This window comes from Xenopus laevis, chromosome 2S (assembly GCF_017654675.1).
Source record: "Xenopus laevis strain J_2021 chromosome 2S, Xenopus_laevis_v10.1, whole genome shotgun sequence".
Classification (NCBI taxonomy): domain Eukaryota; kingdom Metazoa; phylum Chordata; class Amphibia; order Anura; family Pipidae; genus Xenopus; species Xenopus laevis.
The window spans coordinates 33,158,593-33,179,079 of record NC_054374.1 but is presented as its reverse complement, the minus strand read 5'-3'; the positions used below and the strand labels follow the sequence as shown (position 1 = coordinate 33,179,079).

General features: G+C 39.9%; 1 protein-coding gene across 1 annotated transcript; it reads right to left on the bottom strand.

Moving 5' to 3' along the window:
• Positions 1 to 323: 323 nt before the first annotated feature.
• klhl15.S (kelch like family member 15 S homeolog) lies at positions 324 to 15,228 on the bottom strand. Its single transcript, NM_001093235.1, is given in 3 exon segments — positions 324 to 1,639; positions 11,959 to 12,674; positions 15,048 to 15,228. Coding segments are annotated over 2 exon segments (723 nt in total). The 5' UTR covers positions 12,668 to 12,674; positions 15,048 to 15,228; the 3' UTR covers positions 324 to 1,625.
• Between the last annotated feature and the right edge of the window lie 5,259 nt (positions 15,229 to 20,487).

Sequence of the window (20,487 nt, the reverse complement as noted above, 5' to 3'; positions counted from 1 at the left end):
ATAACAAATTTATAAAACAAGATAACAGAAGAGTTATGCAGCATTAGATACTTTCTCAGATATGGGATGGAAGGGATTAGTAGAAATTACATTATGTGGGATCCAGCAAATATTCTGTCATTTTAATGTGGGCATGCATGTGAAAGTCAGGATTTATGGGAAATTACATATTGTCTTCCCATTTTTTCACAATGAAAAAAAACACCTCATCTAACGGCATACCCAATTATTTTCTCTATGTTTTTTTGATGCCTTATGAGTAATCTGTATACGAGAACAGAAACAGAGGATTCAGCTGCAGAGGAATAAAAGACGAGAGGTTGTAAAATGGACAGAATGTATTTAAATAAAAAACAAAGCTTAGTCAGACCTGGCAAGGAAACCCCAAGTCTGCCAAGTTCACAATGGGTCTCCCAATTCATATAATGCTGTCAGACAACAAAGAAACCCAACTGGTCACTGCCATGAGAACCTGCCTTTAGCTATGGGACTAGCACAAGATCCGAGTAGATCAAAAAATTGCTTATTTTTATGTGCAACGTTTCACATGCTCTAAAATGTATTCTGGAAAATGCAGGCTGCATACTTGTAAACCATCCAGCTTGCAAGGCATTCTGGGAAACTCATCCTCTTTCCATTTATTCTCCTCTGGATCAAAGGTTAAGATGGAATCACTATAATGGCCATTGTAACACAGGCCACCGAGCACTATGATTTGATTGTCTAGCACGGCTACTCCATGACCACTCCTACCTATTGGCATGGACGCCAAAATAGTCCACTGATCCATATCAGGATCATAAACTTCTGTAGAGGGGCAGCCCTGCGATTCAAACGAAGCCCTTAAAATAACGCAGACGCCACCAAAGACATAGAGTTTTCCATTGTAAGAAATCATCTTGTGGAAACATCTAGCGTAATTCATTTTGCACTTATTTTCCCAGCAGTTTGTTAGAACCTGTGTTCTTCTGGTTCTTTGTTCCACAGTCCCCTCTTTGCTTGGGTCAAACACACACACCTGTTTGGAAGTTGAAGAGGAGGTAATGCCCCCTGTGATGAATAATTTATTATTAAGAACAGTCCCTTCATGGCCGTATTTGTTGACAGGGTAAGGATCGACAAACTCCCATTTATTTTCTATGATATCATATCGCTCTGTGGAGTAAAAGGTTTCATCCCGCGTCCTTCCAGCCACAGCATAAACATATCTACCAATGACTCCGACAGCAAATTCTGACCGTGGCACAGACATGTCTGCCATTCGCAGCCAGCTGTTTTGACGTGGATCATATCGGAATACTTTAGAAGATGCATGAAATTCACCGTCAGGCCCGAGTTCCTCTCCCCCCAACAAGAAGACAAAATTGTTAACGATGGCAAGGCAATCGGGACGGAGAGGAACCAGGGGACCTTCCAGCTCCCACCACACACGAGGCTTATGAAGAAGAAGGATCTTGCTATTAACCATGCTGTGCCCGATCATTCCCCGGAATACTGCAGTCTGGGGTTTTGCTGAACGGATATGGTTTGATTTCATTTCCATCAGAGGTTGCTCGCTGACGTTATGGAAGTAGTTTAGAGCTTGCTCCACCTCATGCCTCAGCTGCCGCGAGTACCGATAGAATTCAGATGTTTTCACCTGGAGAGATACAGACAAAACAAGGTTCATAACATGAATTTGGTGATTCGACAGGAAAGCTTGAAAATAAACATTATCCAATTGACTATATAACCCTGTCCAACTTCTTTAGAGGGGTGGTTCACCTTTAAAATAACATTTTATATGTTATAGAATGGCCAATTCTAAGTGACTTTACAATTGGTTTTCATTATTTATTTTCTATAGTTTTTTATTTTTATTTATTTGCCTTCTTCTGCTGACTCTTTCCAGAATTTAGATGGGGGTTATTGACCCCATCTAAAAACAAATGCTCTGTAAGGCTACAAATTTATTGTTATTGCTACTTTTTATTACTCATCTTTCTAGTCAGGCCTCTCCTATTAATATTCTAGTTTTTTATTCAAATCAGTGCATCATTGCTAGGGTAATTCGAACCCTGGCAACCAGACAGTTGAAACTGCAAACTGGAGAGCTGCTGAATAAAAAGCTAAATAACGCAAAAACCACAAATGATAAAAAAATGAAAACTAATTGCAAATTGTCTCAGAATATCACTCTCTACATCATACTAAAAGTTAACTCAAAGGTGAACAACCCCTTTAAATAGAAGAAATTGGTCATCTGGGACACACATCAGGGATGCACGAATCCTTCGCGAAAGATTTGGGCGAATACCAAACCAAATCCTAATTTGCATATGCAAATTAAGGATGGGAAGGGGAAAACATTTTTTATTCCTTGTTTTGTGACAAAAAGTCACACGTTTTCCCTCCCTGCCTGATTTGGATTCAGTTCAGACAGGCAGAAGGATTTAGCTGAATCCGAATCCTGCTGAAAAACGGCCGAATCCCAAACCGAATCCTGGATTCAGTGCATCCCTAACAACCATGAAGACAAAAATACAAAGAACAGAACATTATATAAATATTGTACCAGACTAGGGTTAGATTGGCGAATTTCATCTTTTGTTTAAATGCTGCAGGAAAATCCTCAGCCCCTTAAAGGACAAGAAAAGTGATTGTGTCTTATTATTTGCTTGCTAATAAAGCAACTTCCAGAGTAACACAAAACTATATTGACATGACGCAGCTGTGCCAATCCCAGCAACAGAATCTACAGCTCCCTTTGCAACCCCTCCACTTACCTACTAATGGTACAACCCTCCTTCTAGAAAGAGGCCCTGCTTGCCTAGAGGCATGGCAATAAGCTGACGGCTGGAGGGTTGCACAGGGAATGCAAGTCCAGTGGGGATATAAAGCGAAACTGAAGTTTTATGCTACATGACCATTAGGTGGATAGGTGTTGTGCTAGCTACACTTTGAAAACACGCTGCATTCATGCCATAGAGCTTTTTAGGTTATCCAGATCCATCATCTGCAAACAGTAAAACCTTTACACACGTCTTATGTGCAAGGGACCTAGGGAAAATGCTGAACAATGCAGCTTGTACCACTTGAACAATGCCACTTGTACCATTTGTTCCACTCAATGGCCTTCAGATGTGCTTAGAATTTTGTCCAGCAGGATACAAATGTGTGCGATGTACTTTGTATTTTGTGATAAGTCAACCTATTGAACAATCTAGCACTGCCAAGCTAACTTGCATATAAACCTCTGTAGTGCTGCTAATCTTAAAATAAATAAATTCCAGCATTTCCTCAAACCATGAACACATAATTAGGCACATCTTGATACTGTAATCACGCAGCCGGTATTAGAACAGATTTGCTCTGCAACATAATGCAATGAACCATGCAACGCATAACTGCCATATCAGTGATAGAGCTCACTTAATATACTACGCCACTGCCCATGATGCAGCACAAGCAATAATTGTATATTGCTACTTTCAATACTCTATTATAAATAGCGGATTCACAAAAGGCCTAGATTTTCAAGCCTACGACCACCAGTTTGGACTAATAAAATAAAAAGACCCCACAGTAACGTAATATTTTTCTACATCTAAACAATTGATGTTGGAGGGGGGGGGACAGATTTGCCTTAACCTTCATTCCATCCATCAAATGAAAACAAGAGCAGGTATTTGGCTGTGCCACCCATTAAAATGATATCAAAAGTAAAGTATAAAAGGTACAGGAGGGAATAAAAACGAAAAGTTTTTTATGTAGTGGGCTGCTGTGTGCCTATAGGTATACCATATAGAACATCAACATGCCCTTCAAATGATCTTGTAGCTTCATATTTATTCATAATATGCATAACTGGATTTTAAATAATTCAGTTCCTGGGACTTGATCACAAACAATGGGAGGAAGCCACAGACAATGCCTACACCAGTCTAATCTCAATAAAAGATAGACTCCTACAGTATAAATTCCTCCGCTAAACATACATAACTCCTTTCAAACTGAAGAAATTTGGTAGGAGACAAGATGATCTCTGCCCATGGTGCAATTCTCCTGGGGCCAACTTTCTCCATATGGCCAGGTCCTGTCCCCCCCATTCTAGATTTCTGGTTTTAAGTAATGGAGACCTTAGCAAACTAATTGGGCACGCCATAGATAGTGGACCCAACAGTCTGCATGTTAGGGGTGATAGATGAGGTATTGCCCTCTAACACAGCCAGGATCCGGTTATGTACGCTCATGTTTTATGCTAAGAAAACATTGGTTATGCACTAGATGAGGAGAACCCCCCCCCTCTACCCTAGCCTTCTGGAAAAGGTTTATAGACAATGCCCTTCCTGTAATAAAATTAACCTATGAGATAAATTTGGCAAGATTTGGGGGAACTGGTGCGACCAGGACCCCCTGGATACCTAAACTATCCTTCTAAATATGAGGCTACCTGACTTACACTATATTGATCAACCTAGAAGTAGAGGTCAATAAACATCAATCATTAGCATGCCGGAGCCCTCTAGTGACCAAACAGAGGTACAACCATATATACTTAAATAATTCTCCTAAGGCATGCTTATGAGTAAAACATATAGTTTATTACAACAAAGTATTAAAAAACATTAGAAAAACCCCTTAGAGCGCCTCACGCGTTTCATGCTTACCTAGCATTTTGCCTATGACTAAGTGCTAGGTAAGCATGAAATGCGTTAGGTGCTCTAAGAGGTTTTTCTAATGTTTAATACTTTGATGTAATAAACTATATGTTTTACTTATAAGCATGCCTTTGGAGAATTATTTAAGTATATATACCTGATTTACACCACCAGCCTCGTACATCACTATACCAACCTTTGCATCTATAAGTGACCGTATTCTCCTGTCTGTATAAGGTTACCATTGACCCAACACCAATCCAATGTCATTTTACCAGATAATGTATTGTAATTGTTTGTTTGTGTGTTAAAACCAATAAAAAATTTCACCTTTAAAAAAAAAAAGGCTCTCCATTTCTTGTATTGGTAAATATACTTGTATGTAATACAGGTGTTCAGTGTATGTATCTATTGTGTGGCACTGTGGAATAGGGTTAGAAATTCACGTTATTACAACAGGTGGATCATATGTTGGCAACACAACAAAAATGTAGGGATTAGAACAAAAATAATAACAAACATACAATAAGCAGGATAGTAGCGGCAGGGCTAATGACCCACAAGCTAATCACCCATCTATACAATCTGCTAAAATGGGAAGACATTGCCCTTTATATGGGCTCCCTCTTGGTAAAACCAAAGGAAAAAAAAAAAGAAAAATTTGAAAGTGGTTATAAACAGATTGTAATGTAAAGAACTAGCAAGACCAGGGATGTTCACATAAACGTAGAATTTCTAAGAAATACATGATACATTTAAACATAAACAGTATGACATATCAAATGTAAAATTCAATTTTGGTCTTACTAGTTCTTTAAAGATTGAGTGAGATCACTTACTGAAACCACCCAAGAAATCATGATATGGCTGATGGAATAATGAAAACACAAAGTGAATGCAAAAATCATAATTCCTTTATTTATTTTTTTAAAGTTAAAGAACTTTGATAAATGCAAAGTGTGGAAAACAAACAATCATTTCTTATACTGATGCAGTGACACAACCTTCAAAGCAACTCCTTTTGAAACATAAGAATCAAGACAAATTATTCTGACAGGCACAATATTTGCAGTCTACATTTCTGCTCTCCTTTCATTTATCCACCTGCTAACGGCTTTTTTGCATTTCATTATTAGAATAGGGAGCATGAGGTGTCAGAATGATGATCTAGAAAAATATTACAGCTCAATGTAACCAACTTCTTGAGAATTCCTTCAGTATTAAATACACAAGCCTTGGGGTGCTAAAACCTTACATGGTTTCTTCATCCGTATACCTCAGCTTCCTGTAAATCTGGTGTGTTTTTTTTAAATGAAGAAAACACACAAGAGTTAAGGAACCTGAAGGCTCAAGTATTCTTAAATTAGCCCCTAACTCAAGATATATGATAATCTCCTCCCATCTGCAAACAACCAGCAGCAATGTAACAGCATGCATATCTAACAGACCCAACTTGTCAGATATAGCCACGATTAAAGGGTATGTAAATGCTGGAAAAAATGTAAAGGACAAGTCAACCCCAAAATAAAAATTTCCCTAATAAAAGAAAACATAATTCTAAGCATTATGGTCAGTGCTTTTGAGGTTATTTGTAAAAACAATTGCTATTGACAGCAGCCTCTGTTTAACTCATGTTTGTTATTTTTTAAACAATGTTGCAAAAGTCTTGGTCCCCCAGCAAAGACAGGTCTGTTAATCAGCTACCTTGTCTTATATTGTTTTAACAGTCTGAGCCACCAGAGAACAGAAAGGGACAAACCCTGCTTTCAATAGCAATACATATACAAATAACTAGAGAAAATTTGTAATGAATGAATATTGCAAATTAGCTTAGAATTATTTCTTGCTTTTATTAGTGGACATTTTATTTGAGTGGACATTACCTTTAATCTCACTCCTGAGTACTTTTGCAATTTTACATTATATTTTTTCTCCAAGATAGACAATTTTAGACCATATTAAATGTTTAACATAAGGAATTTTGCAACAGCGCTACATGCTGGTTACTTTGGCCGACTTCCTACAGTTACAAAAACATATTATTCCGTTTATACAAATAAAGCCCGTCGTGTGGATCTGGAAAAACTGAGAAAGACACATTGCTCATTTCACTTCACATTCATAAGATGCGATACTAGCAGACAAAATATTAATCTTGGACTGACTAGGTGCAAATTGAGGAGTCAGTGGATAATCTCTAAAAATGAACCCGTACTGTGTTGGACAAGGCCAGATTATTGAACAGAATGGTCCAAACTGGGTAAACTGCCTGGGCATGTATTGATATTATACTAAAAATCTGATGTTATTATCAGTCACATAATGGCAAGACATTTATACATCAGTAAGGGCAGGACTACACGGCCGATTTTGCCGCGATGGAGACAAGGTAAGTAATGGCAGTGTCGAATCGTGTTGCATTGTCGATGCAACACGACAGTCGGATGCAGAGTGCATCGTCTGCATCCGACAGTGGTGTTGCATCGCATCAATGCTGCGACACGATGCGACAATTGAATTACTTACCTTATTTCCGTTGCATCCGACGTGACGCCTGTGATTTTGCGCAGCACATCGGATCGCGGCGGAATCGTCCATGTAGTCCTGCCCTAAAGGGTTATTGGTGATCTGTACAGCTGATGAGGAATTGAATGTTCTGCTTCCAATTAAGTTGCTCTGTGCCAACAACTCCACTGTATCAGTAAATCAAAATAGTAAAGGAAGGAGAACTCCAGCAGACTCTCTGCAAAACTTTTATTCCTGTTTGTGGAATACTTGGAATAAAAGTTTTGCAGAGAGTCTGCTGGAGTTCTCCTTCCTTTACTATTTTGATTTACTGACATTTCTACATCAGACTTACTGCATGAAACTATGTTTGCATCATTTTCCAAAGAATTACAACATCCTGATGTTCCAGAATAGAATATGGCAACACACCAACTACTAAATGAAAAGCAAAAGAATATCATCATGGGGGAGGGGGGGGTCTTACCAATTTAGTAATTATAATTACTTACCTGGTAACCTGGGCTGGTGCTCCTGTTCAATAAATACTGCACTGGGCCGCGGTTCTAAGATGGAAGGAGAGCCACATTGCCACCTTCTTCTGTCTCTCACGGATCCCTCCTGGCCACTGAGGGTGAAAAGCTAAACTTTAAATAAAAAGCTGCTTTTCTGTCTAGAGCACACATGCACTTGGTCAGGGGCCATACAGGTATCCACAAGGAAAAAGATGGCAATGTGGTGCTCCTTCAGTATCAGGTGCACTTGTCACATTCCTTTAACGGAGACACAGATTGTAGTGTACTCAGCACAGCACAAAAGCAAGAAAAGCCCTTTACAGAAAGGTAACCTGAGCAACTTTACATCCACTGTTATATACAGGTATGGGATCGGTTATCCAGAATGCTCGGGACCTGGGGGTTTCTGGATAACTGATCTTTCTGTAATTTGGACCTTCATACCTTACGTCTACAAGAAAATCATGTCAACATTAAATAAACCCAATAAGCTGGCTCTGCTTCCAATTAGTATTAATTATATCTTAGTTGGGATCAAGTACAAGGTCATGTTTTATTATTACAGAGAAAAAGGAAATCATTTTCAAAAATTTGGATTATTGGGATAAAATGGAGTCTACGGGTGATGGGAATTCGGCAATCCAGAGCTTTCTGGATAACGGGTTCCTGGATAAAGTACCCATACCTGAATTACATCATTCTGTACATCACATGGGCACCACAGTCATCTGGTGATTGCCACACTGGTGTTCCTTAACCCTAGAATGTTTTATTATGATGAAAAGTGATCATATCAAACCCAGCATTCTTGTGCCACAGTTTTGATGTCGCTGAAATCAAAATGGGGTGGTTTACCTTTAAGTTAACTTTTAGTATGTTACAAAATGGTCAATTCCAAGCAACTTCTCAATTGGACTTCATTATTTTATTTTTTAATTTTTTATTGTTTTTGAATAATTTGCATTTTTCTCCGGTCTCTTTCCAGCTTTCAAATGGCGGTCACGGACCCCATGTAAAAAACAAATGCTCTGGAAGGCAACAAATGTTATTGCTACTTTTGATTACTCACCTTCTAATCAGGCTGCTCTTAATCAAATTCCAGTCTCCTATTCAAATCAATGCATGGTTGCTAGGGTAATTTGGACTCCAGCAACCAGATTGCCGACACTGAAAATGGAGAGCTGCTGAATAAAAAGCGAAATAACGCAAAAACCACAAATAAAAGCCAATTGTATATGGTCTCAGAATATCCCTCTCTACATCATACTAAAAGTTAATTTAAAGGTGAACAACACCTTTAAAAATCTTTACTCCCATGCCTTAGCCACTGACCTGCTAAAAAGAGCCTCAGGAAGCCAACAAATGGCAGACAGGCCTTGTGCTGCTGTGCATAAAGCTAAAAACAGTCAAGAGGATCAAATGAAGCAGAGTTTGCAGTCTCAACTCACTGGCCATTCCACAACTCACTAAAAAGCTCAGCAGTGTCAACAGGCATTTTCATCAATCACCCCCCCCCCCAATGCACTTACATCACTCCCTGTTAGAAACAGCGACAAACGTTATCCCTTCTTTCAATAGTTTTGGAGCTAAGGGATGCAATCCAAGTTTATGAGCTAAGGGATGCAATCCAAGCTGCCTTCCCGTCGGCTAGAGTTTAAATTGCCAGCGGGTTGGCACTTGGAGCGATTCGTTTTCCTGAAGTCGCCCGAAGTTTCCTCGTGAAGCGGCTTCAGGAAAACAAAAAGCTCAGAGTGCCATCCCAACCGGGATTTACATTCTAGCCGGCGGGAAGGCAGATTATGTTCAGTAGAGTTTAAGAATATATAGTCATAGCGGACTTGGGATATATAAAAATTAAACTAAAGCTATTTTTGAATAAATATAATTTAAAGCACAAATATGCAAAACAGTGGATGTGTAATTTTTAGTGGATGTGTAATTAATTTTAGTTATGGCAGATGCTAAAACAATAGTTGGAGTATGAGATGGATCCCAATGTCAAATTGTTAAAGGGGTTGTTCACCTTTAAGTTAACTTTTAGTATGATGTAGAGAGTGATATTCTGAGACAATTTGCAATTAATTTTCATTTTTTTTTTGCTATTTAGGGTTTTTAAGTTATTTAGCAGTTTTTCAATTTGCATTTTAAGTAATCTGGTTGTTAGGGTCCAAATTACCCTAGCAACCATGCACTGATTTCAATAAGAGACAGGAATATGAATAAGAGAGGCCTGAATAGAAAGATAAGTAATAAAAAGTAGCTTTAGCAATACATTTGTAGCCTTACAGAGTAGTGATGTGTGTGCTGGCCCGATACCCGAAGGTTCGGCCGGCCTTGCACTTTTCTCTGCGGGTGGTGGGTGGGTGCTGGTTGAGCTCTTCTCCCCACCCACCACCGTCAAATGCCGGCTTCAGACTTCTTTTATAGACGCTGTGCCTGCTCATCCCGCCCCTTTTGTGACATCATCGGCGGGTCTATAAAAGGAACCCGGAAGTCGGGCGCGGGTGGTGGGAGGTCGGGGAAATGCCAGCCCGCACATCACTGATACAGAGCGTTTTACTTTTTATAAGGGGTCAGCAACGCCCATTTGAAAGCCGCAAAGAGTCAGAAGAAAAAGGCAAATAATTCAAAAACTATAAAAAATAAATAATGAAACTTTGTCTAGAATTGGCCATTCTATAACATACTTAAAGTTACCTTAAAAGGTGAACTACTCCTTTAATCCTAGAGCAAATAGCAGCAGTGATGTAACAAAACAGACAAATGGAAGTCAAAATCACAACTACTAAGGCAGAGCATGTGGGGGAATTTTCAAGAGGCCCTTGGTGTTTTATGGTTTAGACAGATTTTTCAAGTTCCAAGATTATATAGGAAAGCAAAATAAGCATTATACTGTAGATCATTCATGGTGACCCGTGTGATAGATCACAAAACTGCACCCCCTGTTGCTCACTGAATAAGCATTTACATCCAGGGTCACACTGAGCACTGAACCTCCTGCCCAATTAAAAATCTGCAAAGTTGCACAGACTGCACCACAGCACCGGCAGGCAGAAGGCAGCTTTGTACTGCTGGCATAAGAAAATAAATGATTGCCAACTTAAGAGCGTACACACACAGCTGGGAAAGCATACAAAACACTGCATACAATGAAGAGTTATTTAATGTGTCTAAGTCTGCACCCACTGCACATGGACAAACTAGAGAGTAAGCACCCTCCCATGGGTACAAGTGCACAGAGAAGGCAAATCAAATAACTCGTGTGGTCATGTTTTGGCACCCATAAAAAAAATAAAAAACCCCTTGCACATTAACTACAATAAAAACCGCCCCTGTTCCTTAAAGAAACAGTAAGATCAAAAAATTAAAGTGTTTTAAAGTAGTACAAATATCATGTAGTGTTGCCCTGCATTGGTAAAACTGTGCTTCAGAAACACTACTATAGTTCATATAACTGTGTAGCAATGGCGAAAATTTAAAAAAGGCTTAATGGCACAGGATAAATATTGGATAACAGATAACACCATTATGATCTACAGAGCTTATCTGCTATCTGCTGTGTGAATGGCTGCCTCCATTGCTACACAGCAGCTTATTTATATCAACAAAATTAGTGTTTCTGAAGCAAACACAACAGTTACCAGTGCAGGGCAACACTGCATTATATTTGTATTACATAAAGGGGTTGTTTACCTTCAAAAAACTAGTGGTTTGCTGATAGATCACCAGAAATAACTACTTTTCCAATCAGTTACTATTTTCTACCTTTCACCGTTTTTCTAATATCCAAGTGTAAAGTGTCTTTTTTCACCTTCTAAAGCAGCTCTGGGAGAGGGTGGTCGTCGACCCTGTAAACTGTTCTAAATGGATACATTTAGTTGAAACATTTCTTATCTTTGTCCCTGCTCAACAGAATCTCTGGGTTTCATTACAGGCAGCTGTTAGAATTGATACAATGGTTGTTAAAACTCCAGAGATGCTGCTGAGAAATGTATCAACTAAATGTTATGCATGAATTACTGAGCTGCCAGACTAAAACACCAGAGACAGGAACATTCAACTTTAAACTTAGATTTTGGAAAAACAGTAAAAAATAAATAATGGAAAGTAATTGAAAAAAGTCTTTATTTTTGGGGAACAATCTGAAAACAACTGAAAAAAAAAAAAAAGTGTTTGGAAGGTGAACAGCCCCTTTAAAAACACTTTCATTTTTTGATGTTAAGGTTTGCCTTTCTGTATCGTATTTTTCAGGATGGCCTATATAACTGATGCATCCTGACTATTGTTTTCAAACTCACCAACCTTCTCATAGACATTAGCTGGTGTCATCAAACAAAACCTGATGTTCTGAATAATGGTATCAGTGTGCCTCCAGCGTCTCCTATCATGCCGCAACCAAGCCTGAACAGCTTCATACAGCTCTATCTCAGGAAACCTGCTTAGGCGGTCATTATCCAAGTAGCTCTTAAGCTTCTCAAAGCTCAAATAAGAGAGGAAGTCAGGCCTGGACATGAGTGGTACAAAGTTCTCTAGCAAGAAGGAGTCCAACTTTTCCCTGACACCCTCTATGTCGACACTGAAATCATCCAGTAGCCTCATGACCTCAGCACAGTTGTCCAGACAGATTTTAGCCATGAGGAAAGAGCAGCAGAATTTCACTACTTCAGTCAGTTGCACGTACATAGCAGCTTGCAGGATCTCGTGGACTGTGGCCATGCTGAGGTCAATATTCCCATAATACATAAACTGAAGCACGTGGCTGAAACCAGTCGCAGTTAATCCTTTCAGGTAGATCTTGTCCTGGTCACGCTCACGCATGTCAGCGGTAAACATAATACGGAAATAGTCACTCTGTGTCGCCAGCAAAGCTTTGTGTGCTTGGAATTGATGCTCTTCTATGACGAGGGTGACATCAACCAAAAGGCCTTCTTCATACAGTGCCCTGAAGCCAGCAGAGACACTGGAGCCATGAATTGAGGAAGAGTACCCCTCCACCTCCCCAGCCATGAATTACCTATGAAACAGATTAGATATTGATTATAACAAATATATAAAAAAACAAAACTATATACAGACACCTGATTTAGTAAAATACAGAGAGTATCTTATTCTGGAGGCTTAATAACAGATATACTTTCTCTGACATACCTAATCCAATTTACTAGAAGTGTTATAGTCTGGCCTCTAGAAAAGGAGTACCTTACGATCATATGCCAAATAATTTACAAAAACAAGATATCTTTGTTAACATTATTACCTTAAACAAGAAACAAACCCTTAATAAAAAAAAACCCTACCCTACATAGACCCCCTAGCTCCTCAGCCCCAGCCTAGTTCCCTCCACCCTGGGCAAATGCCCCTAACTCTTTACTTACCCCTCCTTGCAGATTCTGTCCAGCAGAGTTCACGGGTGTAATTTTCTTCTCTTCGGATTGAGACTGGCGAAGCGGCGCATGCGCAGTTGGAGCAATGCTCTGCTATGCGACAACTGCGCATGCGCCGAAACTCATGGAAATTGCACCAGTCTCATTCTGGAGATTACTGAAGCGGCTGAAGATGGTGCCGGTGAACTCCGCTGGACAGAATCTGCACGGAGGGGTAAATAAAGCATTAGGGGCATTTGCCTGGGGGGGTGGGAAGGAGGGTCTATGTAGGGTAGGGGGGGGGAGGGTTTTTTTTCATTAAGGGTTTATTTCTCCTTTAACAGGTATGACAATTATTTACGCAGCGCTGTGGCCTCGTGCAGCATTTACAGAGTAAGGGAATACAAACAACAGTCCCACATACAGACAATGGTATCTAACTGAAGCCTACACCCAGGGTCAGTGTTACATGACAGAAGGGTTGGGCCCTGCACAAAAGAGCTTACAGTCTACAAAATGCCATGGATCACTTGAGGTGGCGGTTGATAGAGAACAGATTTGCGGATGGGTTTAGAAGTAAACACAGCAGTGTATACCAGCATGGCCGGACTGGAAGTAAAAAGCAGCCTGAGCAAAAAAAAAAAATCAAAGCAGCCCACATGGAAACGCAATGATAGCCACGCCTATATATTGGGTTAACCCTTTAAGTGCCACAGATCGTAGCATGTGATCATGTGACAGCTCCACAAAAAAAAAAAAGTCAAGAACACACAGATAAAATATATCTGAAAAAAAAAAATAAGTTGGCACTGTGTGGCAAAGACCTATGAAAGGGTAAATGGGCTGCAGTACGGTGACAAGCCAAGAGTACACTGCTACTCTCTGGAGACGAAGGTCCAGGAAAACATTGTTGATTCTTGACCATCTGTCTCTCCAGCTACAGACACTTACTCCCCGCATCTCCCAACATGTGCTAGGGCTCCAGTCAGGATGGGCTTTCCTTCCATGTGCTGCTTGGAGTCAGGGAATTTCCTGTGCATGGGAAGCAGCAGAATGGGTCCAAAGCTTAGACTAAAGGTAACACAGCAGAGTGCACATGGACCTTTATGACTTTATCTCCCTCTTTGTTGGGTGACTAGGCTACTGAATGACTGGCAGCCATGGAGTCTTGCAGAAATAGGGAATAACAGAGCAGCAAACACTTGAATGGGAGGATGAACCTTAAATGCAATGCATGCACCTTATGATCACCAAGGGGTTTATACACCTTTGCACCCCTTTGTTTCACATTCCATCTGCCCGAAAAGAGAAAGTAATGAGCAGACAAGGGATCAGAGCCTGTCACCATGGCCAAACCCTGCAGGAATGACTCCCAGGCAGCTCGAGGTGACCCCCTAAGTGCCGGCATGCAGGCAAGAGACTTGCAAAGAGTACAAAGGCCGTCACTTGAAGAAGCAGCAGCTGCTCCCACTGACAAAACCTTGTTGTTGTTTATATCCCCCATGCACAGGACAGACCTGCTGAGAAGCCACTTCTAGCACCACAGCTACCACACGAACTACAACTCTCAGTATCCTGTCACTGCTTAAGGGAACCAGCAGGTGGAAGAGTTTGCCCAGGGTTATATGGCAACACCTGAAAGTTCTATAAAGAAGCACAATACATATAAGAAACCCCTGGGTGTCCCAATGCAACTAGCAGTGAGCTACCTGGTGCTGAGGCACAGACTGCAGGAACTTTTCCCTCTCCTGCTGTAGCAGTGTCAGCCCAGGGACTGTGCCAGGCAGCATGCCCACCATTCATCTCAGGCACAAGAAGTTTATATGGGGACACACACAGAGACAGAGAGACAGACAGACAGACAGAGACAGACAGACACAGAGACACACACTCACAGAGAGACACGCACTCACAGAGAGACACGCACTCACAGAGAGACACGCACTCACAGAGAGACACGCACTCACAGAGACAGACACACACAGAGACAGACACAACCCCGCCTTTCTGAGAGAGAAACTTACTCCATTCACTTGCACTTGAGGTGTACTGTTTCAGGGACGCCCCTCCCTCTAGTGTAGCAGCAGCTCCATATGTCTGTCGGGCTGCGTGATTGAGCCAGTGCCTGGCCAGGAAGGTGAAGAATTAAACAATGGAGTAAGTGGGGAGAGCGAAAAGAAAGAAAATACCCACTGCGAGGCTGCCTGAGCTTTGAGCACTTGCCTTTAAATCAAATTAAATGACGGACTTCCTGCCGTCGCTTGCAACGTAGCCTGGAGACGTCAGATCACATGGTAGCGTCTAGTTCCTATCCTCGGAAAGGACCTTGGTGACGTCATGATCACGTGATTCTACCACCTGACCGCTCTATTGCGGATGCGCTAATACTAAGCGGTAGATCCAAATAAGCAGAAAGCAAAAACGGATTCCTGGTGTGACAGGCTGAGCGCTTGTCATAGGAGATATGACCTGCAAATTCATTCCCGGGCCTGCCAAGCTCTTAGTGTGGCTTTGGTAAAGCGTGTGGGGGTTCACTGTACTGAATGTTCGTGAGGGGGGGGGGTCACTGTGCCTCTGAATTTTTCTGGGGTTTGACTGGGGTCACTGTGCCTCTGAATCTCCATGACATACCTCCCAACATTTTGTGGATAAAAAGGTTTCTGGCGCAGTGTGGCAATTTTAGACCACGCCCCTTTTGTGGCCACACCCCCTGAATGCCATGTTCATTTTACAAAATTTGGCAAAAAGTTTGAACATATTTATGTGTTTTTTATCAGTTATTACAGTTTTGCTAATGAAGGAGAATTGCCCTTTAAGCTGTGAGTCTAACTTCTCCCAAGGGACCTGTTACATTATATTGTTACAATTACTTATTTGCTTATCTCAAAATTGTTACAAAAGTATCATATCTGCTGCTGTGGCTGTTCAGTGCAGTGAAAATAGGGACTTTCCAGTAAAAAACGAGGGACTGTGGGTTGAGCTGTCCCTCTAAAAACGGGACAGTTGGGAGGTATGTGGGGTTGGCTGGGGGTCACTGTGCCTCTGAATTTTTGTTGTGTTTGGGGGGGGATCACTGTGCCTCTGAATATCCTTGGGGTAGGGTGTCACTGTGCCTTTGAATGTCCATGGGGGGGGTCACTTTGTCTCCTAAAGGACCAGTAACATCATTTTAGAAAAAAAAAAATAAATTGTTAGTATTGAACGAAAAAAAAAACACAAGGACAAATTAAAGTTTTAAATCGCTAAGTCTTTACTAAGAAATAACTTGCCGAAACTCTGCTTGCGCTCCTCTTCAGAAAAGGCGATCCATCATGCAGCACTCGATTTTTCCTCCCTGCTTTCCTTATAGGAGATAGCCCGGGAGGAGAAATCGAGCGCCGCATAATGGATTGCCTATACTGAAGAGGAGCGCAAGCAGAGTTTTGGTAAGTTATTTCTTAATGAAGACTTAGTGATTTAAAACTTTAATTTGTCCTTTTTTTTTTCTATACTAGCAATTTTTTTTTTTAAATTCAATGTTACTCGGTAGCCCTACACTGGATGGGACCAACACCTCCTTCGATTAAAAAATGGATTAAACTCATAAACTGGAAGTTTACAAACGAACTTATGTAGCCAAAGGATGCCCACAGAAATTTGAAAAAATATAGAGTCCTTGGCTGGATTCACCCGCAACAACTGTCCAATAACTTTGCCTAAGGAAATCAAATGTATCCTCTCCATGTCAATCTAATTTTGTTTATTGTTGAAACTTAATAAAAAGTTACTATTAAAAAAAATAAAATAAGTGTTTCTGCAAAAACTCTAATAATCCCTCCCTTCTCTTCTACTTCCTGCTGCCTGAATTCCCAGACTGTGTAGGGGAGCCGGCGGCCCTCAGCTCACTGAAGGACAGGAACCAATCAGCAGCTAACAGGACTGATACTGTCTGTGCTTGTGTGACTGCAGGGCTGTGATTGGCTGTCCTCCTCCTACTGTGCTTCTGGCAGGAATCGTTTAGGACACGCCCACCCCTCATTTGAAACAGGGACCAGAGAACATCTATAGGGAGCTCCGATAAAGGGGCTATTTTTAAAGATAATATTAATTTTTAGCATCATGTAAAAGCAACACCATATATAACTTATAATTGCCTACATAATTATGTTTTTTTTTTTCATTTATCCTTTATGTCTCCTTTGTAGTTGCAATATGGCAATGATCTCCAGGCTTGTGTGTCATTTGGGTATTTCATCATAATCTTTAACTTAAAGGGGTGGTTTCCCTTTAAATGAATTGTTCAGTATAAAAACTGGGTAAATAGATAGGCTGTGCAAAATAAAAAATGTTTCTAATATAGTCAGTTACCCATAAATGTAATGTATAAAGGCTGGAGTGACTGGATGTGTAACATAATAGCCAGAACAATACTTCCCGCTTTTCAGCTCTCTTGGTTTCCAATGATTGGTTACCAGACAGTAACCAATCATTGACTTGAGGGAGGGGGGGCACAAAACTGTATGCATTTGAATCTGAGCTGAATGCAGACTCACTGAACAGTTATGTCCCATGTGGCCCCCCTTCAAGTCGCTGATTAACTCAGATTTAGAGAGCTGCAAAGCAGGAACTAGTGTTCTGGCTATTATGTTAGACATCCAGTCACTACAGCCTTTGTAAATTACATTTTTGGCTAACTAACTATATAGAAACATTTTTATTTCGCACAGCCTATTTACCCAGTTTTTATTTCGCGTTGGACTGTTCCTTTAAATTAACCTTTAGTATGTTATAGAATGGCCAACTAAGCAACTTTTCAATTGTTTCTTTTTTTTAGAGGTTTTTTTTTTTTTTTTAATTATTTGCCACCTACTTCTTCCTCTTTCCAGATTTCAAATGGGGGTCACTGACCCCATTACATTGCAAATCCAGACACTCCTAATTATATTCCAGTCTCATTATTATTATTTAAATCAGTGCATGGTTGCTAGATAAATGTGGACTCTAGCAACCAGATTGCCAAAATTGCAAGAGAGAGCTGCTGAATATAAAGCTAATAACCAAAAATAATAAAAAAAAGAAACCAATTACAAGTTGTCTCAGAATATCAGTTATTACATCAAATTCAATGTTAGCTCAAAGGTGTACACTTTAATATTTAGTACAGTCAGTGATATTCTGAGGCAATTTGCTTATTTTTAGGAGGGGGTTTAAATAATTTAGCAGTTCCCCATGAATTTCAGAAGCAATTAGAGTCCAATTTACCATAGCAACCAGGCAGTCTTTTGAATGAGAGACTGAAATAAGAATAGAAAATAATTTCACTCAAAACTAACAGTAACCAAACTGGTCAGTCGTTTTTTGGCTGCCCCATATTTGAAAACAGAAAAGCAAATAATCTAAAACTATATTTAAAAATAAAAGGAAAATTGCTAAAAATATGACTTAAACGTTAAGATAAACTCCCCCTGTAACTGCAGCAGATTGGATGGAGCAGACAGGAGGAATGATGGGAGAATCACATGTGACTATTGGTTTCTTGTGTAAATTCATCTGTCTTGGGATACAATTAGTTGTGATGTCCCTCTTGCTGTATTTGTGAGGTCACATCATACTTGTTTTGTTTACTTTGCACCACAGGGTTACTGGTCATATCAGAAGACACTTCCCTGCCTCTCTTCTTTTTCATTTTATATATAAATGTCTGCAAATTTTCCTAAAGGACAGTGACCTATGTAGGTGCATAACATTATTTGATCTGCTTTATATATAGATATATTTATATAATAATGTATTTCTGCACAGGCATGCATGGTTCTTCAGAAAGAAAATATAACCATCATAGTCTGCCTTTAGGTATAGAACCAACTTGCTAACCCTCACCTTAGGCACACGTTATTCAATCCCTGTATCACCATGTATGTTCTATTGTACATTGATAGGTTGCTGAACTAGAAATCCCTCTGCTTTCCAAAATAACTTGTTTAGCAAAAGGCATGTCTAGTCCCCGAATTCATCCTCTCCACAATGGAACAAGCTTAGGTTGTGTTTGAATGACTTTAAAGGAGTGTGAAAATCGTTCCTACAAGTCATAGGCAGACTATAAATGGTTTCCTTTTAATCGGTAGAATCACATGTATATATATATATATTTATTACAGGGCCCCACAGCAAATAAATTCTAGGGCCCCCTATAATATCCAGAGATTGTCCCTTTTTACCAATACATTTTGAAATTGCTCATTATTTAGGGCTTTTATGGGGCCCCCATACCTCCTGCCCCCCCCCCCCGCTTCCTCTATAGTTACACTCCTGTATATTGGGATTTGGGAGTTACCATGCAACATGTTGTGCTAAAATCAAATGAAATAGCATCCATAGACTTATATAATGTTTGTTAGCTCTAGAATCAATACATTTTGAACAACGTGTGTCTGGGACACAGGCTTGCACTCAGTAAGGCTTCCCCAATCCATATCCTGCAAAAACGGCTGATATTTGCCTGAATTTTGACTTTATGTAATGTTAAATAGTTTTTATCTCAGGGAAACACCATCTATCCCCTTTTCAGATCCATATTTACCGCTGCTTCTTTTGCTTCATTGGTTCTCAGGAGTGCTGGGTATTTAATAGGTACTCGTCTGATGAGCTGCAAGAATTCATATACTTTGTACTGTTGAATGCACAGATGCACTATAAAGTGATCTCATGAATACAGTTTGCTGTGTAGTACTTCTACTATTGATCTAAGGTTTTGCTATTGTTTCTTATGCCAAGCCATCTTCTCCTCAATCCCAGGGCTATTGAACACTCTTTACAATAACAAAGGTTGCCTTTTTATGAGTATTGGAAACTTTTTACACTGGTCTCAGTCTTGTTGTCCAATGTCTGAATGCAGAATATTTAGACAAATTTAACTGCTGTTTTTAATAAAACCATGTACATTTGTTTATAAAGACAAATTTGTAAATAAAATATTTTTAATCTTTAATGACGTGTTCTGTTTCTCAGAATAGTGTTATATCAGTGGGTAATACCATGGTGCTTTGAACCTAAACCCCCTATGCTACTAAAAGCTGTGACTGTGAGATTACATTAAAAGGGCAGTATAACCCCTTGTATAACAAGAGGGCTTGTGATGAACATACTTTTGTCTATTGTTTAATTAAGAAAAATCTATATCTTTTGGTATTTGTTGAGCTGAACAGGAAAAGTGGAAGCTACTTTATGTTCGGTTCTTCGGAGGTAACCCCGGAATAATTATCCAGAAAACTCAAGGACCCAAGAATTTAGGATAATAGGTCCCATATCTGTACTTCTATCATTATTAATACCAAAGACTATTCTACTTAGTCTTATACTAGAATATATATATATATTTACTATACATATACTATATATTACAGGTATGAGACCTATTAACCAGAATGCTTGGGACCTGGCATTTTTCAGATAACGGACCTTTCTGTAATTTGGATCTTCATACCT